This window comes from Pholcus phalangioides, unplaced genomic scaffold (assembly GCF_987345545.1).
Source record: "Pholcus phalangioides strain wild (caught in Gottingen) unplaced genomic scaffold, Ppha-v1.0 ptg000030l_1, whole genome shotgun sequence".
NCBI lineage: Eukaryota > Metazoa > Arthropoda > Arachnida > Araneae > Pholcidae > Pholcus > Pholcus phalangioides.
This window is the reverse complement of record NW_028301620.1, coordinates 7,404,191-7,430,608: the sequence shown is the minus strand read 5'-3', so window position 1 is coordinate 7,430,608 and position 26,418 is coordinate 7,404,191. Positions and strand designations below refer to the sequence as shown.

The following is a 26,418-nucleotide window of genomic DNA, read 5'->3' as shown; positions in this document are numbered from 1 at the left end:
CGCTACCTGATCACGTGTTGTTTGAATGACGTCACTTCTAACACTTTAGGGTCGCGAGATTTTTGAATCTATTCTTGGCTTCCATTGGCGTTCAAAATACTTCAAAACTTTTTGAAGACATCGCTTTGGGACCCTTCCCTGTATATGAGAGTAGTTTTTGTTTTCAACCAAGTTCCGAAGAAATATATCGCAAAAGTACCCTTCAATCGCAGAATCGATATTTTTTTATTGATCAGAGGCCAAGAAGTCACCTTTTTGGGGCAATACGTATATTATTTAGGGAGCGTTCAAATATTACGTCAGCAGATTTTTAGCCATTTTTGATTCCCCCCCCCCGTCAGCAAAAGTCAGTAATACTCTGACCCCCCCCCCCTTCTGTTGTAAGTAAAATTTCGCCAGGTCTGTCCTCTGCCTCTTAACGCATGTTAAGATCAGAGAAGTACGCGTGGGAAGGGGGGTGGGTGGGGAATTCGTGCCCCACATATGTCCCCTCTTTCTCCGACGATCAAATATTTTTTTTTTGATGCAAAAAAATATTTCTAAATTTCATTGAAAAACGGGACACATTTACCGATCACTTGAGTGACCTGCGCACAGGCCCAGACTACTTAGCGCAGGGCCGTCATTTCAACTTTTTCCAGGGCGGGGGCAAACATTTTCCAGGGGGGGGGGCAAAGCACATGTACTCAATGTATGTATATATATATATTTGTATATTTATGTACCATTTTTAGTGTATTTTCAAAAGCCGGAGGGGGGGGGGGCAACGGCCTCTCTAGCCCTCTCTATTGAGTGTGGGATCTCTAAACGAACCGCTTAAGTGACACACGTCGCAGTTTTAGAGCACTTAAGCGACCCAAAGTGCAGCTCTACATCACTCAAGTTACCAGCGGTACATTCCCAGATTACTTAAGTGATCCACCATCACCAGACCAATCGTGAACACGGCTAGCGCGTTCGGCTAACCGAAAGGTTGGTGGTTCAAGCCCACCCGGGGGAGGGGCGATGTTCGCTTTTAGCACCCGGGTGGCGTGATGATAAGATGCTCTTCATGGTGGTAGTCTGTCCCAGGTTCCAAGGTTCAAACCTGAGGGAGGATATAGATAAGATATTTTCCCTAACGAGCTTGAGGCGACCACCAATAGACAACGCTTTCATTTCCAACCCACCTCATAAATGATAGTAAATTGCAATATAGTGATACGGCCGGAGTTGATGTTTGGTGTAGTAGTAGTAAAAATGTCCATCCAAGAAAAATCCTGAGTAATTGACAATAACTGACTAGATATTGTAAAGGGATTAAACACATTGAAAAACATACTGGCACCGACTCGGTACACATAACTCCCATGTGACCCGTGTGATGTGCTTTCTTGACAACTTCAAATTAGCCAAACGTGTTGCATTCATTCAGGTCTGCAATGGTGTTATCCGCCTCTCGAGCCCGGACTAAATAGTAACCTTCAAGCTTAAGCGATCCGCGAACATAATTGCGGATCTCTTGAGTGACACGCGGCACAGTTCCAGAGCATTAAAAGTGGGCCGCAACATATTTATAAAATACTTGACCGGCACGGACACCTTTCCAGATCACTTGATGGATCCGCGGAACATTTAGAGATCGCTAAAAGTTTTCTATAAAGGACTTATCATTAGGAGAATGTTAGTTCAGATGCCCACAAATATTAGGAAAATCTTTTTTCTTGTTTTTGGCACACCGAGTAAGATGCCATTATGCATATTTCATATTTTCATCAAAGGGTGGATGATGACGTAAGCATCATTTAACCCCTCCCCCTCCCCCTGTCAGCAAAAGTCAGCAAACCCGAAACCCCCCCCCATCGATGCTGACGTAATACTTGAATGGCCCCAAATTTATTTATTTATAGAATAAACTCGCTATTTGTCACGAGATTTACTCAAACTTCTCAGCGTGAATTTAAGGGCCATGATCTCGAAGCCGAAATCAAGCTTTATATTTACCGGATAGAGAGAGAGTACGTGTGTGATTGTGTGTGTGTATCTCATATACATTCATTGCTCTCGAGGGGATCATTGTTCCGAGATTCGCTGTGCTTTTACGGAACCATTAGCGGAAAGTTGGTAAATGGATACTGGACTTAATAACAAACCTTCTCGGATTGTAATTGAGCAGCAGAGAAACGAGCATTTCTCATGCATATATATTTATACTTATATACGAATGTTCTCTAGACGAGAGGAACTCGGATTAATAAAACATGTCCCGTTTTTGCGTATTTAGATGCTAATGTAACGCGTGATAAATTATACATCCACCAAGTTTCGTGAGCGAAATCGATCCGTTCACTCATTTAAATTCGTAATGCGCCGGAAAATTCGTCAACACTTGGTGCATTGACAACAACAACAACAACACTACATGATGACTATATATAGTCAGGGCACACAAAGAGAGATACTTTTTCTTTCTTTCGAATCGAACGCAACTTAGGTCTATCTATCGCCATGGGCAATTTACTATCCAGTGAGTTGTGTCTGAAGTGTGAGCGTGTGTACCTAACAGTCTGAGAGTGTGTATATAGTGTTGTGTCTGATTTTTCAGTGCTGCATCTATGTTTTAGAAGTGAAGTGAGTGAAGTGTAATGATCGAATATTTGTACCGTTTGTAAGGCTGCGTCGGTCGCGAGACTTTATAACGGGGAGATTGGCTTACATTTGCTCCTCGAAGGCGGAAACCACAGAAAACCAACTTCAGCCGGCCACCACTGTTTCGTCGTTGGGATTCGAACCCGGAACCCTGCGATGCGAGTCCGTTACTATGATCACTCGACCACCACAACGGCTAAAGAGATAGTCTGGATGGACACCTACCTGACTAGTCCAAGTTTACTTTACGTCCTAGCTAACTTTGGATAAAAAACGTATTCTAATGAATATTTCCGATGTACTACCCCTCCTCCCCACAGGGCCGCAACTGGGAATGAAAATTTATTTAAAAAAAAATACTCAGTGGCCTCTGGGGGCCAGTGTGTATTTTGGAATTGTGGAACCAAAACAGAGTTCTGTTTATATTTGCGTGGATATGTAAATAGCATACACTGCTATACAGGGTGCATAACTTTCTCCACTTGCCGCAAACTATTGATGAACCGATGATCCTAGAGCAAGGGTGCACAAACTTTAGTACAGTGCTGACCACTTCATCTCTTCCATCTCTGTTAATTTAAAATGCTTTTTCAGAGATTAGTAGCTCGAAATGTCTATGGGAAAGATTATTTGTGCTCCTTAAATTCAATGTGCCCTCCCCCCCCCCAAAGATCGATCTTGCGTACGCCAATGCTCGGGACCAGGGCCAAAAAATAAGATGGGGGGGGGGGGGGTGGGGATTTTTGGTGAGAACTAAACCACCGTTATAAAATCGTCGAATTTTGTAGTGAGGTGGCCAAATCATGTTTGGCCCCCGCCCAAAAATAAAATTCCAATTACGGCCCTGCTTATGACAGCAGTAAAAGTGACTTGCTACTAACCGAACCTTGTGGTTGAAGAGCAACGAACTGGTAGTAAATAGTGGACGGAATACCCTTTACCCAATCTAGCGTTATAATTGACACAAAAAATGAGGGTGGGGGGGGGGGGGGTCCGGTCTAATCCTTCAGACAGTACATCAAAAATAGATAACCCAAGAAATTAATTTGTTATTTGTCTAAGGTGCAATTAGCGCAGATATAGTGTCGACATTTATGACACCGTGATTCCAAGAATAATATTCCGAGAGAGATAGTTTTTGATCAGACGAATCTGAAAACAGACTGAAAGGAGAACAACATATAGAATTATAGGCCATAGGTTTCCAACTGGTATTCCACGGAAAAACGCGATAAGGTCTGCAAAAAAACTCCAGACCACTTTGATGACTAATCTATTGAATGTGCAGGCATTTGAGTGACCAAGACAGTGTGAAAGTATGTGAGTGACCGAAAGGATGACCTGGTGAGTGAGGGGATGAAAACAGTGGCCTGGAGGGTATGAAAGCATGTCAACGACCGAAAGAACGACATAAACACGGACGCATATTTACGGAGTGAGGCGAGGGCTAAGCGGGCTATAGTCCGGGGGGGGGTCTAATTTGGAGGCATAAGCAGTCAAGAAAACTAGATTAGAGTGGGTCAAGGGAGGATAAATTTGTGTGGCCCACGAGTGACATCGCTATGAATCCAGTCATAGGCGGAGATACAGGTTGGGATATGGGGGACAATGTCCCAACCCCCCGTGTCAATGACGGAGCAGACTAATCTGAGGTATACGCATATATATGAATTGACATCACCATCATCGTGCCCCCTCGACCTTTCGCGTCTATCTTCACCTATAGAGTTACGCTGGAACACTTGCTGTCATCTATGAAATATAAGAAACACTAAACATTAGCCTGCTTGAAAAAAATCCCGCTGAGCTGACTGAATTTTTATATTTCGGTGGTACCAAGGAATTCTCACCTGCTCAGAACTCTACCTCTATTCACAGAATTTCGATATCTGTACGGAATGACCAAATAACATGCTTAAATAATTTGGGGAATTTTTCGCTTTTGCGCAGCAAAAATTTTGTGTACACGCAAGCATTCTCTGTGTCTAAACGTCCATATTTTGTAAACTTATTCCCCGCCAAAAAATGGTGCCTTTCTTAGTTACTTTTGTCTATAACCAATAAACGGGTAAAAATAAAATTATATCAGCGAAAATATGCCGTCTAGAAATTATTGAAAACAATTTTACAGTACAGTATTATACAGGGTTATTCTTAATTTATGGTAAAAACTTCAAGAGGTGGTATAAAGCCCCGTTCACATGTGCAATAAAACATCCCGGAAAGTTCCCGGTAACGGGGATTTTCGCTACAAACCATTCACATGACGTTTAGTTTATGCCGGTAATCCCCCCTCTTCTTTCCGGAAGTCGTCACTGGTTACGTGGGTTGAACGGAAGTGGTTGATTCAAGATGACTGACGAAGGAGCTTACAGTAGCTTTCGCGGCGCAAAGGATTGTGGGAGAGAAGGTCAGTGTCGACCACCAATCCAACCCAAGAAAGATGGGCTTTTTTTTGATGAGATTCTCTCCCACCTTTTTTCCCTACGAGAGGGGAAAAAGTTGTCATGCCGGTAATTATCACGAAAGCAACCCCCAATCTTGCACATATGAACGGGACTTTTTACATTTAAACAAGCATTTTCGGTCATACAATGCGGTCGAATCGCTGTAGCAAAGGCGGTAGAGGGTGTTTTTCATCAGAAGCAAGTACCACTATCACTTTGCTGCAACAACTGCAATCAACCATTCGACGGTGCAGAGTATTTTAATGCAGTAGACCGTCTCATGGTGCAACCTACTTAACCCAAATTCTACCACAAATCATTATTTGGCGTAGCATAACCTTGATGCACATAACCCTTGCACCAATATAAAACCACACTCCAATCCGAGAAAATGCATATACAACCTCGAATGCTTAATAGCACATATCGCAGCAAATCCATCGGAAAAACATGATAGTTGGTTTTGGTGAAGAGATATTGTGCACTATCTCCCCCCCCCCCCGTCTTTGATATTGCGAATCGTACTCACATTCTACGATCAAAAATGCTTGTTCAGGTGTGTTATATCATTTTTTGAAATTTGTCCCATGGAGTTAGAAACACCCCGTGTTACTCGTGAGAAATATCGGTGAACCAAAACCCCCTTTCGCCATCTATCAGATGAAACTGTTATAATTTTTCGATTGAAATTAGCCACCAGTTTTTTGATTAATTATGCCGCATACAAAAACAATAATATGATATGATATTAGTTAATGCTTCATACGCAATAAGCCCGTGAGACCAAGGTGTAGAACCACTGCAGTATTATATTAACCTTCCTAGGGTGTTCGGGTCTGTTCTGACCCGTTTCAATTTCATTTCGTGTAGATCTACTATATTTTTTGAGAATTTTTGAAAAATATTTTGTAACTGTTTTCTTTGTCATAATGAATATTCAGATATGTGTAATATTTTTTTTGAAATGGTAGTTTTTTTACAGTAAAAGTAGTTACACATAAGTCGTTCGGGTCAATGTTGACCCGTGTAGAATTTTTAGTGCATAGGAAGATGATAACTACAATTTCCAATATATTATTAAATTATTATAGCTGTGACAACGAATTCGTGCTCACTTTCTTTTCCGGTATGTATTTATTTCTCTGTTGACGCGATAGTTTCGCTAGTTTCTGTTACCATATTGGCTTCCGGCATTTATTTTCCCCTTTCGTAGTGTGTGGACGTACTTTTCACAATTGATTTCTTACGTGTTTTGTTACGAATCTCAAAAGTCTGCGATATGCCTAATCATGGGCCTGCTGATAAAGAAACTGAGCAATTGTTGCTTGCATTGTCAGATGAAGAAGTGTCAGAAATCGACGATCACGTCTCTGAAAATGAACTATCATCCGATGATGACACAGATGACGAATCTGACTAGTCAACAAGTCAGACGGCGAGCAAAGATGGTAAAACTGTATGAAAACCAGAATTACAAACATCATGTGGAAGGCGTGAGGCAGAAAATGTTGTGAATATGCCTCCAGGGCCTACGTTTGGTTGTTGCTGCTGTCTGGGGTGTATAAATCTCGTAACGAGTCCACAGAGAGCTTGTGGGATGCTACAACCTGACGGAATATCTTCAGGGCGACTATGTCCATAGAAAAATTCAAAATGATATAGAGGGTTCTTCGATTTGATAACAGGCAAACTCGACCAAGGAGACGGTAAACTGACAAATTTGCAGCCATAAAAGAATTTTGGGACGAGTGAGTGGAAATTTTACCGATGCTGTATAACCCGGAAATACACGTTACAGTGGATGAACAACCGGTAGCTTTCCAAGGAAAATGTATATTCCGTCAGTATGTACCCAGCAAACCAGCCAAGTACGGCATCAAATTTTGGGTATTTTGTGACAACGCTACCAATTATGTCTAGAATATACAGCCGTACCTTCTGCACAAGCCTGGTTCTGCACAAGAACGAAACCAAGTTCTTAGGGTGGTCAATGATCTTGTTCAAGGCTTGAAAGGACATAATGTAACATGCGATAACTTTTTCACGTCGTGTGAACTTGGGCAAATTCTTCTGAAGAAAAAACTCACAATGATTGGAAGAATCAGAAATAATAAGCCAATAATTCCTCCGCAATTGCTTGCAAAAGTAGCCCAAAGTACACCTCGACATTTGTATTTTCAAAGGATACGGCTCTTGTACCGTACATTCTGAAAAGAGGCAAGTGCGTAGTACTCCAAAGTACGCTTCACCGTGATAGAAATATAGCAGATACAGAAACAAAGAAACCTCAAATTATTCTGGATTATAACAGCACCAATGGAGGAGTAGACACTTCAGATAAACTTGCCTCTCACTATTCCTGTCGCAGGAAGACAAACAGGCAAACATCGTAGTTTTCTCCAACATCCTAGACATTTCCGCGGATAATGCATACGTACAAGACATCAAGATCAATCCATAATGCAAAATGAAATCATTTCATAAAAGGAGAATCTTCATTGTGAAACTGGGCATGACTGGTTACCCAACATATTGAAGGAAACATTTAAGAAGAGCAAGAGCTGCCTGACAATCGGCGGTGAGTATTCGAAACTCAGGACAACCCGAACATCGACCTGAAGCATCTGGAAGTGTAGCAGTTACTAGCAAAAAGGGGGAAGATGCCGCTTGTGCCCACAGACTGACCAAAGAATTTCTGTAAAGTGCTTCAAATGTGGACAGTTCATTTGTAAGAAACATTTCATCCAAGTGGGCAACAATTGTGTATGAATGAAACAACTTACTGACTAAAGAATGAACAAATTTTCTATTTTTCTATTACAGTCGAATCCCGTTTTAACGAATGCCGTTATAGCGAAAATCTCGTTTTAACGAACACTTTTCTAATCATCCTAGAGAAGTTTACACAGAAACAATGCAAAAACTTGGAATCTCTTTATAACGAAATTTCGTTATAACGAAGTGATTTCTCCGGTCTCTTAGAGTTCGTTATAACGGGATTCGACTGTACTTCCTTTCATTGACTGTTAAAAGCAAATGTAAGAAATATTTTGTCACTTTCGTAATTTTTCTTTTGATATAATTGTTCTATCCATTGAATGTAAATGTAAATATATGTAATAAATATATACGGAAATTACATTCTACATTGTATTGTATTTGAAAGTTTACAGTGTGATGTTCAGTGGTGAAATAATTACTGCATTTTTATTTCACAAATATACAGAGTGCTTCACTAAATGCATATACATACTTCCTTATGGTTACGAAAACTTACCTGTAAGACAACGTTAAATGATATACAAATACAGAAAAAGGCACATAAATGATAGTTAAATAAACAGTCAATAATACGTCAATAACATCAATAAAATGTGACCATAATTCAAAATTACACCGAGGGTCATTTTTGACCCGAACACCTTAGGTGTATGGTACATTGCAAACATTTTCCAAGTGGAACTACTGCTGTGGTTTTTGATTAGTTCACCGAATGTAAAATGCGGTACAATAATAATATTAACTACAACTTTATAAACAATAATATTAGTTAAATCGTCAAGTTTACTTCAAAACTTTAACAATTGTTATGTGTGGAAAGTACAACAATATCAGTAAAAATTCGCATAATATAGATTAATCCTCAATGTGAGAAATAAAAAATTATACTTTAACACTGACTATCTGTGTATGTTACCGATATTTAATACTATAGGCCACTCCATTGGCCCGCTTGTTAAGTGCGGTAGAACGGCGAACGTGCCGCGGAACCGCCGTAAAACGTTTTATTCAGGTCAGGAGGTCAGGTAGATTAATCCAAAGTTCAACGAAATACAAATACAAGAAACGGTTCGATTCTAGTTGGTACTGTTTTCGATTACATTCATAGAGAGTCGAAACCAGTTGTAATTTACGAGATTTACTAATGTTATTTTACCACACACAAGTAATAACAAAATTTCGAGGCGATCTTGACAATTAAACTAATATTATTGCTTATAAAATGTTGAGTAATATCATACCATGTTGTTTTATTTTTGCTATGTATCAATCGAAAAGCAGTCAACAATTTCAATCAAAGAATTGTAACAGTTTTATTCGATAGGTGGAGGAAGAGGTTATATAGAGTTCATTGATGTGCTTGTCACAAGTGAAATGTAATACTGTACTGCATAATTGGTTTCAATATTTTGCAGAAGGCATTTTTTTCTGAAATTTTTTAAATTTTTACTCGTTTATTGATCATGAGCAAAGTAACTAAGGAAGGTACCATTTTCTCAGAGGGAATAACTTTACGAAATATAGGCATTTAGAGTCTGAGAATGCTTCGATGTGCACAGACATCCCTACATTATATTAGGTAGCATGTTATTTTGTCATTCCGCACAGATATCGATATTCTGTGCGCAGAGAAACAACAAGTCTGGGCAGGTGGAAAAAAAAATAGAAGGTGGCTTCTATATAAATGTATAATGTATGCGGTAAAAAAGTTACAGAGCACATTTCGTGTGAGAGTACAATTTTTTCTTTCCCCGCGAGCACCTGGGTGCCCCCCATCCTTCAGCTAGGCCCCCCAAAGACTGAGATCTTTGGTGGAGTAGAGACCTCCTCTATATATATAGTGATTTTATAGCGTAAATAAAGGACAATGAGATTTGTGATGGACCCCCTTGCTAGAGCCCTGTCATCTCTTAGTGCGCACTTCATAGTGGGCACTTTTTGGAAGTGCAAGAGAGGAGGTGTGTTGTGGTGAATTTGGCATTGAATAGCAAAGAGAGATGAGTAGCATTTCAACACCGAAAATTATTGTGTTTACCTGCGCTTTTCATCCACTCACACTTTGCCTTCAAAATTGCTTCGATGCGTAAAAATTGGAGAAAGTGAAAACACCGTCGTAATAAATCTGTCATAAAAACATGCCATCCCTGTAAGCATGCTGTCCCAGGCGGCCACTTCGTCACCTCATGCCTGGTGCCAGCCGTATCAGCGAACAACTTGAGTGATCTGGAGATGTGATCACTTAAAGGATCTACAAATGTGCCAAGTCACTTAAAATACTGTAGAACTGTGCTGCGTTAATTTGTAAATATACTGCGGGCATCTTCAGTGATTTGTAATAATGCCACGAGCCACTTAAAGGATCTGGGCATATGCCACGGGCTACTCAAGGCATGCGGCCCTGCACCGCGGGTCACATAAGTGATCTGAAAATGTCACGCTTAGTTTGCATTTTCACAAAATTAGGTTTGAGGTCGCGTGTCATGCATTGGCTTGGACATGTATGTCCCACAGAGACATATTCTCAATAAGATATCCAAATTACGTGTAGACCTTAGATGCGTCATTCATATTGCAAAGGGTTGTATTAAATGGAAAAAAAAATTATATATCTTTTTATACTGGCAGTATGTCCAAAAATAACCCAGTCACAAAGTTGTTTGCCTGTATCTCCTGAAGCCAGCAGAAAAAATTCCACGTTCCTAAGTGAAATATTGACTGAGATAATCGAATTCAAAAATTTAAATTCATGGATTTTTACAGCAGCCCTTTGTTACCTTCAACACGATGCGTACATAACATGAAAATACGAGCATTTACCATCTCCACATCTCACCCACAGTCAAGTTGACGAAATGGTAACGGAATTCACACACGAAATAGCTATAGACGTAAGTCCAAGTTAGCTACACTATGTTTCCAAAAGTCTGTCCTTTTTGGAGTTCGGACATTTTTTCTCGAATTCCTAGAAAAATACTGAACAATTATTCATCTGATATTTCGGTCACATATACCCGGTGTTAGAACTCACCATTTCCAGTAAAAATTTGGTCACGGTTACATTTAGGTGATTGACAAAAAATTAAGTAAGAAAGAAGATGTTTTCGATCAATCGTGTATTAGAAAAAGCAATGACTTATGATTTGCAACTCTGAAATGATATTTTACTTTCTTTGTGAAATACTTTTCTGCAATTTCGTCAAAATAGTACGTATATTCACGATAATATGAATGTTTTATATGAAAATTCCAATTTTCATCGCACGATTTTTGCTCATAAAATGCCACATTTTCAATCGGTTTTTACGGAATTCACAAGACAAACATGACACTATACAGGGGACATAACGTGTATAAATTCAAAAATGCGACACATCGTTATTCAATGAGATATGGGTGTTTCTATTAAGTGATTGTTGATTGCGTATGCGCGAGTAATACAAATTGTGTGTTTCGTATATGAAGATTCCAGTTGAACGTCATGAGAATTCAGAAAGATATACGCTGAAAGATAAACTTGCTGAAAGTAACAATAATATAAGGGATTTTCCACAAATTGGTATAAAAATAATTGCTGTTAATTCATTTTTCGCTTCAGTTTGTCTGCTTTGACATCATACACGTGTGTTGTGCTGAAACACTTCTCTTACATAACATCAAACACGCTTCTTCGTTTATTCCAATAATGATGTGGGCTTATTCACCAAATAACCAAATACGTAACAGACAAATTTTTGCGGAAAATCCTTTATTACGCACTCACTTTTAGCAAGTTTCAAAATTACAGCTCACAATATCGCGTGCATTTTTTTTTTTTTTTTTAATTTTCATGATATTCAGTTAGAAATTTTATGTAAGGTGCAGTATATGAATCTGGCAATCAAATTATGGGGGGGGGGATAAAATTTATATTTATTGCGCATGCGCAATTAATAATCATTCAATGAAAATACTTGTATATCATTGAATACTAATTTGCCACATCTTAAATTTCTATACAGTTCGTGACATGTACAGCGTCATGTTTTCTGTAAATTTCGTAAAAATTGGTTGAAAACTCGGCACGATGTAAGCAAAAATCTTGCGATGGAAATTTGAATTCTTATACAGCAAACATTTATATTTTCGTCGATATATACGGCTCACGAAGTTATTACAATATATATATTTCTCAAAGTTCTAAGTCATTTGCAGCTTTTCTGATATACAGGGTGGATCAAAAACTTTTTTCTTATTTAATTTTTTGTCACCTTCCCAAATACCCTCGTGACTAAATTTTAACTCAAAAATTATGAGTACTGACATAGGGTGTATATGACCCAAATTTGAGAGCGATATGTTCAGTATTTTTCTAGAAATTCGAGAAAATGTGTAAAAACTCTCAAAAGGATACAGACTTGTGGCGATAATGTATCTACTATTCGTGACGTTTCCTCCCTTGGATCGATTTCTAGCGTATATGTAGCGCTGCACGAGTTCAACTTGCTCGCATGTGGTAACACATTTGAAGAGGTCTAGCATACCTTGCATCAAGGGTGCTCTGCTCAACCTTTAGCATAGTGCGAGTCACTTCATTGGTTTGAAAACATGGTGCGGGCCACATAACTGATCTGTAAATGTGCCGCGGGGTAGTTGAGCGTTGTTGAACTGTGCGCGGATAGCATAAGTGATGTGGACCTGTACCGCAGATCTTTCAAGTGATCTGTAAATGTGTTGCGGCTCACTTGAATGATCTGTAAATGTGTCGCGAACTGCTTTCGTGATCTAGAACTGTGTTGCAAGTTGCTCTAGCGATCGGTAAATATTCCGTGAGTGAGTTGAATGACCTAAGAATGCGTCGCGAGGTACTTAAGTGCTATGAAAGTGCACCGAGGGCCGCTCAATTGCTCTTAAACTGTGCCGCAGGTCACTTAAGTGATCTGTTAATGCTCCGCGGCTCAGTTGAGTGATATGTAAATGTGTCGCGAACTAATTGAGTGATCTGGAACTGTGCCGAGGATTATTTTACTTACTTGTAAGTATACCACGAGTAAATATACCTAGTAATGTGACGCGGACCGCTAAAAGGATGTGAAACTGAAACACGGATTACTTTAGAGGTCTTTAAATGTGCCGCGAGTTGCTTAAGTGCTCTGGAATTTGCCGCGGGTCACTCAAGTGATCTATGAATATGCCCCTGGTCAGGTGCTGTTGCATGGGCAAACGAAACACGTTCCCAGGACCCACAAATTTTCAGAACCTCAAATTGACTGCCTTTTGCACTTTAGGCAAGGCGCACCTGCCTCCCATCACCCCCTGCGTACACCTCTGCATCGAAAAGACGGAATATGAGGGGGGCCCAAAAATATTCATATTTCCAAGGGCAAAATATTATGAGAAACAGGCCATGCCACTGGTCCCCTAAGTGATTTGGAAATCAGCCGCGGGTCATTTAATTGACGTGGAACGGCAACGCGGGTCACTTGAGTGATCTTTAAATGTGCCATTCAGTTCACTTTTACAAAATTGAGTTTGTGGTCTCGAGACATATCAGAGGGGAATTCGAGGAATTCGCATGTATACCTTACATCGTGGACCTTACGGTATGAGTTACATCAATTAAACGACTGGACGTTACAGCATGTCCAAAAAGTCCTTATCCGGGACGTTTTCTTCTCAACTCTGTTGGTCGTACATTAAAACTGCAAATTGCAAAAGTATTTTAAATTATGTAAATATTCATATAATGCCACTTTTAAACGAGAGCACATAGAGCTTTTGAAATATTTGCGAAATTTAATTTTTTCATATGTTTGCCGCAGTCCCTATAAATTTTAAGGGATTCGGAAATTTCACCTCCGACATTTCTCTCCCGACGTTTCGGCCCGGAAATTCCGCCCCCTGGCATTTCGCTCCGAACATTTTGCCCTTGATATTTCCCCTGCCCTGAATGTATGTAGGAGTGACCGAGTGCGTGACCAAGCAAGTGACTGACTATGTGAATGACGAAGTGATTGGGCAAGTGACAGTATGAGTGAGTTAGTAAACGTATGAGTGAATTAATGACCGTATGAGTGATCATATATAAGTGGGTGAGCGATCGTATGAGTGAGTGTGAGTAACTGTATGAGTGAATGAATGACCATATGAGTGAGTGAATGACCATATGAGTGAGTGAATGACCATATGAGGGAGTGAATGACCATATGAGTGAGTGAATGACCATATGAGTGAGTGAATGATAATATGAGTGAGTGAATGACCATATGAGTGATCAAGTGAGAGAAAGTGAGTGTGTGAGTGACCAAATGAGTGACTGCATGAGTATGTGTGAATAATTGTATGGTTGAGTGAAGGACCATATGAATGATCAAGTGAGTGACTTCATGACTGAGTGACCAAGTGCGTGGCCAGATAGGTGACAAATTGAGTGAGGGTGTGACCGTATGAGTGATGAAGTTGGTAGACATAAAAGTGACCAAACTCACGTGGTCTCTCTCATGCGGTCACACACCCACCCATCGTTGTACCGAAAGGGGCTTAACATCGGAGTAAAGGCAATTCCAAACAAGATTTGCAAAAATATCGTTGGAGAGAGCGATTTACCGTTTCATAAATTACTCGTTGTGGCGGCAGAGGTTTCACTGTATTCGTTCCTTATTGTTCACTTACTCATTAACGGTAAATTCGATTTGAGAGATTAAGTGAAGGAGTACGTGCCATTCTTAATGAATGACAAGATTTATTCTATAATTAATAAACAGTCAGTTAAATTAAATAGAAAAAAAATCTAATTTAAATAAAAAAAAAGGAAAGATTTTTTTTTGATTTTTTTCTATACCCGGCTAATGGCGAACTTTAGTCCATCTATTTCAGCGGTGTCACGGTAGGTCAGCGAGAGACATATTTCATCGCCGACAATTCAGCGCCAACAGTTCATCACAGACAGTTCGGCGCAGGCAGCTCAGTATCATGCCAATTCAGCTCTTTGTTTTGTGTGGATATAACAGTCCTCTTCCCACTTTTTCCAGAATTAGGAATGACATTCTTTCAAAATGCTTCGAAATGATTTTTCTCTTTAAATATCCTTTCACAACGCTTAGAATGTTCTTTACCGAAGATGCACTGCTCAGGGCCGTCACTTCAACTTTTTCCGGGGGGGGGGGGGGGGCAAAGCACATGTACTCAATGTATGTATATATATATATATATATATATACCATTTTTAGTGTATTTTCAAATGCCAGGGGGAGGCAACGCCCCCCCCCTAAATGACGGACCTGGCACTGCTGTAATTTAATTACTCTCTGTTGGCTTCTCCTCTTTCTGCAGAGCCATTATGAATTTCCAAATATTGGGATGATGGACCTCAATAGTGCTACTGAACGAATAATGCCAGCCCTCAATATTGTTATTAGTTTTTGCAAAGCCTCCAATAGGCGTCGAACTGATTCCATAGTTCTATAGCAAATTCTTGTATCTCGCCTTCAGTTTCTTCGTGGTGGCCTTCCAATCTAGTTATGTTCGAAATACGTTACAATATTACGTAAATCTCCTCCATTGTACTACCAACACCATCTATAGCAGAAGGGCTCCGCGCGTCACTGAAGAAGGTCATCTCACTTATAGCCGTTGGATATAGCAGGCCGACGCATGCGTCGTCTTTATTTCTTTTTTTTGTAGTATATCCAATGGCTATAGGTGAGATGACCTTCTTCAGTGACGTCGCGAGCTTCGCGAGGAGCGCTTCTGCTATAGATGGTGTTGGTAGTATGTACTCGCTATCTGACAAATCTTCGAACTTTTCAGTTACGTCTCTAGCTGGTACGAATGCTAATGCACAGCTACTTTTCTAATATTCAATGCGAAATCACTGTCTGCCGAATATTAATTTAACTTGTAATCCACTTATTAGAAACATTTAGAGATAATGAAGGAGGTTTATATATGAATTATAATATTTTTTTTAATCCACGGCAGGACGAATCCCATGTCACACACCATGGCCACTAAAAAATTGGCCTAAAATTTCCCTTGTGTAGTTACTAAATTGCAAGCTGAGATCAGAACGAAATGTTTGGAATTTAGAATTTATATTCTGTGAACATGAAAGTGTGGTCACTATGCACTGAAAAAGTGAAAACAAGCATTGTTTTATCTTTTTCTCCGGGTAAAAAAGTTTTTTGGGTCCTAAAAATTTTTCCTGGCACCCAGATTTTTTTTCTGCGATTTGTCCAGCCCTGTAATTAATAACATTATTTTTTTTTTCATTTATATTTTTATTATTATCATTTTTTGAATAATTGTGACTTTACGCTCAATTATCTGCGCTCAATTGTCTGCGTTGAATCGACGTTGCTGAATTGCCGTAGTGCTCAATTGTTTGCGCTCTTTCGTCGGCGCTCAATTGTCTGTGCTGAATTGTGGGGGCGCAAAGTTGTCTGCGCTGAACTATCGACGCTCAATTGTCGTAGCACTCAATTGTCATGCTGCTCAATTATCTGCGTTGAATCGTCGGTGCTGAATTGCCGTAGTGCTCAATTGTTTGCGCTCTTTCGTCGGCGCTCAATTGTCTGTGCTGAATTGTGGGGGCGCAAAGTTGTCTGCGCTGAACTATCGACGCTCAATTGTCGTGGCTCTCAATTGTCATGCTGCTCAATTATCTGCGTTGAATCGTCGGTGCTGAATTGCCGTAGTGCTCAATTGTTTGCGCTCTTTCGTCAGCGCTCAACTGTCTGTGCTGAATTGTGGGGGCGCAAAGTTGTCTGCGCTGAACTATCGACGCTCAATTGTCATGCTGCTCAATTATCTGCGTTGAATCGTCGGTGCTGAATTGCCGTAGTGCTCAATTGTTTGCGCTCTTTCGTCGGCGCTCAACTGTCTGTGCTGAATTGTGGGGGCGCAAAGTTGTCTGCGCTGAACTATCGACGCTCAATTGTCATGCTGCTCAATTATCTGCGTTGAATCGTCGGTGCTGAATTGCCGTAGTGCTCAATTGTTTGCGTTCTTTCGTCGGCGCTCAACTGTCTGTGCTGAATTGTGGGGGCGCAAAGTTGTCTGCGCTGAACTATCGACGCTCAATTGTCGTGGCTCTCAATTGTCATGCTGCTCAATTATCTGCGTTGAATCGTCGGTGCTGAATTGCCGTAGTGCTCAATTGCTTGCGCTCTTTCGTCAGCGCTCAACTGTCTGTGCAGAATTGTGGGGGCGCAAAGTTGTCTCCGCTGAACTATCGACGCTCAATTGTCGTAGCACTCAATTGTCATGCTGCTCAATTATCTGCGTTGAATCGTCGGTGCTGAATTGCCGTAGTGCTCAATTGTTTGCGCTCTTTCGTCGGCGCTCAACTGTCTGTGCTGAATTGTGGGGGCGCAAAGTTGTCTGCGCTGAACTATCGACGCTCAATTGTCGTAGCACTCAATTGTCATGCTGCTCAATTATCTGCGTTGAATCGTCGGTGCTGAATTGCCGTAGTGCTCAATTGTTTGCGTTCTTTCGTCGGCGCTCAACTGTCTGTGCTGAATTGTGGGGGCGCAAAGTTGTCTGCGCTGAACTATCGACGCTCAATTGTCGTGGCTCTCAATTGTCATGCTGCTCAATTATCTGCGTTGAATCGTCGGTGCTCAATTGTTTGCGCTCTTTCGTCAGCGCTCAACTGTCTGTGCTGAATTGTGGGGGCGCAAAGTTGTCTGCGCTGAACTATCGACGCTCAATTGTCGTGGCTCTCAATTGTCATGCTGCTCAATTATCTGCGTTGAATCGTCGGTGCTGAATTGCCGTAGTGCTCAATTGTTTGCGTTCTTTCGTCGGCGCTCAACTGTCTGTGCTGAATTGTGGGGGCGCAAAGTTGTCTGCGCTGAACTATCGACGCTCAATTGTCGTGGCTCTCAATTGTCATGCTGCTCAATTATCTGCGTTGAATCGTCGGTGCTGAATTGCCGTAGTGCTCAATTGTTTGCGCTCTTTCGTCGGCGCTCAACTGTCTGTGCTGAATTGTGGGGGCGCAAAGTTGTCTGCGCTGAACTATCGACGCTCAATTGTCATGCTGCTCAATTATCTGCGTTGAATCGTCGGTGCTGAATTGCCGTAGTGCTCAATTGTGTGCGCAGTTTTGTCGGTGCTCAATTGTGTGCGCAGTTTTGTCGGTGCTCAATTGTGTGCGCAGTTTTGTCGGTGCTCAATTGTGTGCGCAGTTTTGTCGGTGCTCAATTGTGGGGGCGCACAATTGTCCGCAGTGAGTCGTCGGCGCTGAATTATTTCGCCCTGAATTATTATCGTACATTCATTTCAGCCATATTCTGGAACGGAATGATTGACATCAAGAAGAAATACACGTAACGTTTCACTGAAACATGATTGATCGAAAGAACATAAAAAATGCGGTTCACGTTTCATATCCCTTTTTTTTCCTGTTTGCCCTCGACTCCCTTCGGAAGAAAATGAATAAATCTATATTTTGTGGATTCATATCCATCAATTCCATCTTGAAGACCCGTCATGGGTCTGATTTTTTATTTTTTACTTTTTCCCCGTTTTGGAAAATTTCTAATGTCAGTGAATCCATAATATCGTGGCGGCTTATAAATGTACATCAAAAGAATTGTGGTAAAGTATAAATAATTACAAAAAAATGCATGTAATCATAGACAGGCGTAATTGAAGTGCATGTCATATTTCGGGTGGTCGGAGCCGCCCTTAGGAGTGTGCGTGACAGGTGTCATCGCACCAAGCCCCGTGTTTGTGGGGGTCCCTGCACTTACGGAAATGATAATTTCTTTCGTAAATTCTTAATTTTTTATTATGGAATTCTAAATTTTCATCAATTCTTGAATTCGGAAATTTCACATCAATTGTGAAATTATTTCTTTGCTATTTATTCAGAATTTTCATCAATTATAGAAGTACTTCTTTCATTTATTATGTCTATTCTGAATTTTCTTCGATTCTTTTTATTCTGAATTTTCTTCAATTCTGTTTATCCTGTATTTTCTCCTATTCTGTTTACTCTGAATTTTTTTTTTGATTCTGCTTATTCTGAATTTTCATCAGTTCTGAAATTTCATTAATTGTGAAATTATTTCTTGGGCATTTATTGATAATATTCAACAATTATAGAAGTTTGTTTTTTTTCATTTATTTTCTCTATTTTGAATTTTCTTCGATTCTGTTTATTCAGAATTTTCTCCAATTCTGGAATTTTGAATTTTCATTAATTCTGGATTTATTTTTAAATTTATTCAGAATTTTCATCAATTCCATAAGTATTTTTTTCTTTCACTTACTCAGTTAATTCTGAATTTTCATCAGGTCTGGAATTATTTCTTTCATTTATTCTGGAAGGTTGCTAGAAGGTTGTGCTAGAAGCCTGTCCATAATTTTCCTTACATTCGATTCATCAATTCTGAACTTTCATTAGTTCTCAGACAATTTCTATCATTAGGTCTCAATTTTAATTGGTTTTGAAACTGTTTCTTTCATGAATTCAAAAAAATTTCTGTAAGAAAATATTTCATTAGGTTTTTGTTAATTCACATTTAATTGTGTCTGTATATACTTTTTTGTAAGGAACATTTTTAGCATTCCTGTATAATGTATTAATTTTTCGATGTGTCATTTCCCCCTTTTCCACAGAATGCAGCCGATTACCGTTTTCACGAATACCGTTATAGCGAAAATGTCGTTTTAACGAAAACTTTTCTAATCCCCCAGATAACAGTTTACATATAAACAATGTGAAAATCTGGAATTCCTTTATAACGAAATTTGGTAATTACGAAGTTATTTATTTCTCCGCTCTCTTTTTCGTTCGTTATAACGCGCTTCGCCTGAATATAATATCGGTACTGATGCGCCCAGGAATTTTTAAGACGCTTCTGGACCCCGCGTCTGGTGAGAGCGCCCCTGCGGTTTATCCAAAACTAACAACAAAAGTGAAAGTTCAATAATTCGAAAAATAGCAGTAAAATGAGGTTTACGTAGAAATGCATTAAAAAGCATTGGATTTTTTAGTAACGGAAAATATTTTTACAGAAGAGTAACATTTGGCGCCGACAGATGGGGCTGTAGCATTTCTGAAACTATTGCCTGTCGCTAATTTAAATACACATGCACACTGTGCAAAAACCACTCCCACATGTTTTACCTTCCTTATTTACATATATTATAGCTTTTTTGCTGCTACTTTTTTTTTTTAGTCTTATAACCAGCTATACAGGGTGTCCCGTAAGTGCTAATACGGCTTTATCTCATCAATCTCCCGGCATAGTGGGGTATAATTTCAATTTAAAAAATGCTCAAAAAGCGTTCAAAAATTACCCGATGCCAGTATTAAGAGTAAAAATACATCAATACCAGGATTTACTGCTTGAAAAATATTATATCCCCTAAATTTCTCCGTACTATTTATTTCGCATGGATTTTACCAGTCATACAATATGGTATATCGGTATGGGGCGGTGATTATGACTCAAATACAGGGTGATCAGCGAATAAGCCCTTATTTCAAAATTAAATATCTCTACAACAAAGATCAATAGAATTATGCGGTAAACGGTACGTTTATTAGCAAAACTGTAAGAATGTTGTACAGAAATTTCGAAAATTTAGTTACAAAAACTTTTAACAGATGACGCTGTAATCGGAATGATACCTATAAATAGCCTTTAAAACGTGCTTCGAAGTCTAAAGCGATCAGTGCGACTGTTGGATAGTGAAAAGGGGCTAGCGTGTAGAAATTGAAATAATGTATTCCATTGAACAACGTGTTTTTTTGGTACTGGAATATCACAGATTAGAACACAGTCCTACGGCAACAAGGTGCAGTTTTCAAAACCGATTCAATGTTCCAGTTGGACCCGATGCGAAAACCATTCGCATGCTCTTCGCCAAATTCGAACGGACTGGAAGCGTGGATGACGATCGAAAGGGAAATGTTGGGCCTAGGCAAACTGTAGTCACTCCTGAAAATGCAGCCAAAGTTTCTGCAATTGTTCAGCAAAATCCTAGGAAAAGCATCCGAAGAATTGCATCAGAGACTGGTTTGAAGTACACGAGCACGCAAAAAATATTGAAAAATAGCCTACGGATAGATAGATAGATAGAACCGCTCACAACCCCGGACTGATGCAAAGCACCTTACTTCCGTTACCTCAAGAGAGGCAGAGTTGTGTCGGAAAAGTTAGCAAAGATTTATAGTGGTGGCTCCCTTTGCCCCGTGCCCGCATGAAGACAGCCATCAACCAATGCAACATACAAGCCATTTGACAAAAATTGGTGACTGAATCCAATGACTATGGAGAAAAATTGCACGTGCGCCCAGTGGCACATAAGGGCCGGAGACAGCAGCCTGGGATTCTTTTGGAATCCCAGGCTGAATAGCCTACGGATGTTTCCATACAAAATCCAAAGTCATCAGGCCATACCCATGAAAGCCGTTCAACAAAGAGTTGACTTTGCGAATCAGATTCTCACAATGATCGACAACGAAGGATTTGATGTGGGCTGCATCTGGTTCACAGATGAAGCACATTTTCACTTGAATGGATTCGTAAATAAACAAAACTGGAGATTTTGGGGTTCCGAAAATCCTCATTTGTGTGAAGAGAAACCACTGCATTCGCCTAAAGTTACTGCATGGGCCGCGGTATGCGCCAGAGGCATTATCGACCCCCTTCTTCGTGCGAGAAACGATTACTACTGAACGTTACGTTACAATTTTGGAACAATTTGTCAGCACACATCTAGCGTTGGAGGATCGACCAGGTATCGACTGGTTCATGCAAAGATGGGGCTCGACCACATCGAACAGATAAAGTTTTTCGCTTTCTTCATGAATACTTTGGGAATAGAGTAATTGCGTTAGATTATCCGAAATTTACTGACAGTTACTTTTAAATTTACCTAGTTTTAGAAACACCCTGTATATTTGTATGGCTTAAATGCATGATTATATTTAAACGTTTTTTGGTGTTTTTTGTTTACTTTCAGACCTTCAGATCGTACAGAAGCAGATTTGGAAGTGATCTACAATCGACTCCGAAGCACCGACGCGTTCGAGAAGTTCCCTCAGCCAGTCCTGCAACAGATGTGTTACTTCGGTTATTACGAAGAGCTCGACAAAGGCGTCACACGTAAGTCACCTTCACTAAACACTAAATTCTCACATGTTTTAGACACGCTGAGAATTAGTAAAACTATGTTATATTGAATTTAAAATCATTGATCACTATTTCATAGGGAAATAACAATGCATGATTAGTGAACATTTTTGTTCATTTCGTAGTGTTTCGGCAAGGTGATACCGGGATGAACTGGTACGCTGTTCTGGCCGGTTCCGTCGATGTACAAGTTGTTGAAAATGCTAAGGAAAAGGTGAGTGTGTTTGTGTGTGGTTATATGTGTTTTTGCCAAAGCCCGAAGTGTGGTCATTTCGCGAATTGGTAGAGCGTTTTGGCCAAAGTCCGATTTTTTCAAAAATGATGTGAGGTTTTTCCGACCAGGTCCATAGCCAAAATTTGATGTGCTGATGTGAAATGGTCCATTAGGCACCAAAGAGTTCTTTTACCGCTTACATGTGATACATGACCATATATAATAGCTGTAACGGATTAGCTCCACGTGACGAGAGAAAATAAAGTGAAATTTGAGAGAAAAAGACTATAAAAATTATTATACATATAGTTTTTTCTGCTAAATTTGGGGGGGGGGATGATTACCACATTGATGCGAAGCCATAACAAATGTCGGCATAATCATCACGAAACAATAAAACAATAAAGTGAATGGATGAAACATGATACCATAAAGTGAATTGAATTGCGAAATTGAAATTGAATTGCGAAATTGAAATTGAATTGGGAAATTGAAATTGAATTGCGAAATTGAAATTGAATTGCGAAATTGAAATTGAATTGCGAAATTGAAATTGAATTGCGAAATTGAAATTGAATTGCGAAATTGAAATTGAATTGCGAAATTGAAATTGAATTGCGAAATTGAAATTCAAATTGCAACTGAATTGAATTGAATCGAAAAATTGCAATTGAATTGAATCGAAAATTTGCAATTGAATTGAATCGAAAAATTGCAATTGAATTGAATTGAATCGAAAAATTGAAATGGAATTGAAAATATACGTACTTGATGATGAGCTCGAATCATGTTTTTTTGTTATCGGACTTCACCCAGGTAGCTCCGGCCACTTCGCGAGATGGCTTCGATCGGAAAATTGGGTCTTCGACCACTTCGCGAAAATTCGGGCATTGGCCGGTGCAATTTACAACAAAATTGTACAATTCACGATCTGGCCAGCCACTTCACGAACTGGTTAATTTCGGGCTTTGAGAGTAACATATATATCTCTGTCATTCATGTCAGTGGTAAACTTATTCTTTTATTGCTGCATTAACAGATTCCATGTTTCTGACGTAATATTACGTCAGAAGTTCTATAATGAAAGAACTATTAAACACTCTTCTCTTTTGTTTGCCAAGTGTGTGCGTCGGCATTCTTTTGTTTGAGTAGATGAAAAAAAAACAACCGTGTTTTTCACCCACTCTGTGCTCTTCGTGTGTTCTGTGCGTGGGAGGTTGTGTGTGTTTGTGTATTTTCCAGAATAATTTTGTTCAATAAATTATTCTAATATATACAACCAATATTTTCCAAATCAAGAGAATTTATAACTGACGTGCGTTGTCAAATTAGAAATAATATGAAGTGCAATATATGCGAAGTCGTGAAGTTATTGGAAAGTATTGGGGGGGGGGGGCGGGCCTCGCTCCTGGATGAGTGTAAGGGTCCCTGTGGATAAGACGAGGTGGATGCCCCGTGAGAAGAAAATATTTCCCAAAACTACCATTGGCTAAGAAAATTTAAATACCGTCGGCCTAATATATACTGTGTTGTTTAAATTGGGGAGAAGGGAAACAGAATTATGGGACCAATGCCGTGTGCAGTAAACAGACACATGCAGTAAACATGTGTATAGTATGCGCATGTCATGTCGTGTCTTATTTCCATAAAAATAAACTAGCATTAGGTCCCATGGGCCCAAGATTCTCTGCCCTCCCCCCCCCCCGAATATTTTTGAGCCCTTCGAATATTAACAATAACTTCACGACTAGGCTTATTTCCTTAAATCAGAGGTTCTTAACCATTTTCCAGCTGCCGCCCAAGGGATTGCTTGTTCTTCGAAATTAGTAAAAAATCAGTGACGCATTAAGAGCATTTACGTATAACGGGATTGTAAGGGGATTCGTACGAGTCGTATTCGTACGCCCCTGCGCATCAAGTTTGGGGCGCGACCCATAGCTTCATAAACCCGGGATGCAAGCGGATTCGTAAGACCCATTTTGTTGCCCGTGCGAATGAAGTTTAGTTCGTGACCCATAGCTCAAGAGTCTCTGGCTGTGAATGGATTTGCGTGACCCATCTCGGAAGCCACTGCGGCCGATGTTTAAGCGGTGACAAGTTGGTTATATGTACAGGGTATCCTCTGTGTAAGTGCTAATGTGGCCTTTATCTCATCAACCGTCCGTCGTAGAGGTACGGTTTCAATTTTAAAATGTTAAAAAGGCTTTCAAAAATTACCCTGAACCAGTTTTGAGAGTGAAAATACAGTGTGTAACAAAACAACAAAAAAAATCTAAATTTTCAAGTGGTTCCGCTGATCTTCCAATTTGAAAATTGTTGTCTTGTCCTTGAGGGTAACAAGAAAAATTTCATGTTTCTAAGTGCAATATTCGCTAAGATATTTGAATTAAAAAATCGGAGAAAAGTTATGAAAGAACAGCAAAAGCTAACAGACAACGCTCCTTTCCGTCATTTATATACAGTCGAATCCCGTTATAGCGAACTCCAAGAGACCGGAGAAATCACTTCGTTAAAATGAAATATCGTTATAAAGGAATTCCATGTTTTTGCATTGTTCTTATCTAAACTTATCTGAAGGATTAGGAAAGTGTCCGTTAAAACGAAAATTTTGTTAAAACGGGATTCGACTCTACGTGGGTTGTTCTTTCTTATTTTTTTTCCGAATTTAGAATTCACGTGTCTCAGGGAATATCACACTTGGAAACACGAATTTTTTTTTTTTGGCCTTTAAGAGAGACAGCGCAACAACTTTCAAATCGGAAGTTAGAGTACGGGGGGGAACAGTATAAATATTTAGGTTTTTTTATTTTGTGAAACACTGTATTTTCACTCTCAAAACTGGTACAAGGTGATTTTTGCCTTTTGAGCATTTTTTTAAATTGGAATCATACCTCTACGACGGAAGGTTGATGATCATTTCATTCATGAACGGTATTCATAAATTATTAAAAATTTATGAAGTTTCATACATACATATTTTGCATTTTAAATTAGTAAATAGTAAGTAAAAGTAATAGTAATTTAAAAAGTTAGTATTGAAGATAACAAATACAGCTTTTTTTGAATTGAATTTAACAAAAAAAAATTTTTATTTGTTCTTTCTCTCGTTAGATGTCAGCACTGACAGCATGAACTCTGTTTTTTCTTATTGCAATTTTCGATGAAATTTATGGAGGCTTCTTATTTTTACTTTTACTGGGGATTAAACGCGGCAATTTAATTTAATCAACAAATTGTTTTAATTCATTTTTCGTGTTAATTAACTCTTTTTGTTTCAAGCTGTTTTTATCCTGATGGTATTTTTTTTTAGCATTTATAAAGATACATAAACATCTCTCAGTTTTTAATAGTTTTTAATAGTTTTCAATCCGTACAAAAGATGGCAGCATATAACATGGATTGAAGTTCACTACTGTATACACAGTCGAGTCACATTATTGTGACCGTTTTCTATTTCTGATATCTCCTGTTTCTAGCTCAGGAATTTTAAGTATGGAACCTTTGGGTCCAACGTCAGGGCACCCGTTTCTTATTATCACTTATTTGTTTTGCACAATCTCACACTTTTGTGCGTATATTTATACTAGTACATGTACTTTGAAATCTGTTAGCTACTTAATTGATACTCTGAAATAGGAGGCCTCCAAAAGCATTGTATAATCTGATTCCCTTCGTTATATGTCTAACCTCGCACATCTTTTTAGAAATTGTACATGAATGAACATAGAGGTCCTTTAGACCCCATGTTAAAGAACAAATTATTTTTTCCCCTTATAACTAAATTTTCTCTGGCACGACCACGCCATCAGGGGCAAAGAGCTCATTTCACGTGAGCGACAGAGCCCAGTAATGCTTGGTCCGTTCTGGTCTGTTCTGCTTCTGGCTAAGGAAATAAGTATAGAGCCGAGAGTTGGCTCGTTAAGAATACTTAATAGAACGTTAAGAATATAAGTTAAGAATATAAGAATGAGATTTAAGCAGGGAAAAGGAAGCTAAAATCACTGATTCGCCACTTTATCACTCTTCTCACAGCTTATTGTGCCAGCATGGTTCTTGAGCGATAGGAAATTTTTAATAGTTAGATGGAGTTCTAGTTCTTCTGATTATTTCATGATGTGAGCACGGTTGCCTTAACAGTCCCATAAGCTTCCGGAGATAATGATGTTTTGTGGGCTATCTATTACTTAGCTAGAGCCTTCCTTATTTAGCTTGCATA

At 39.4% G+C, this 26,418-nt stretch overlaps 1 protein-coding gene across 1 annotated transcript in view; it reads left to right on the top strand.

The window, feature by feature from the left end:
* Positions 1-26,418, top strand: part of Epac (Exchange protein directly activated by cAMP) — a 139,659-nt gene that overhangs the window by 11,212 nt on the left and 102,029 nt on the right. The window contains exons 2-3 of the mRNA XM_089252760.1: positions 21,819-21,961; positions 22,114-22,202. Coding sequence (XP_089108886.1) covers positions 21,819-21,961; positions 22,114-22,202 — 232 coding nt within the window. The remainder of the gene's footprint in view (positions 1-21,818; positions 21,962-22,113; positions 22,203-26,418) is intronic.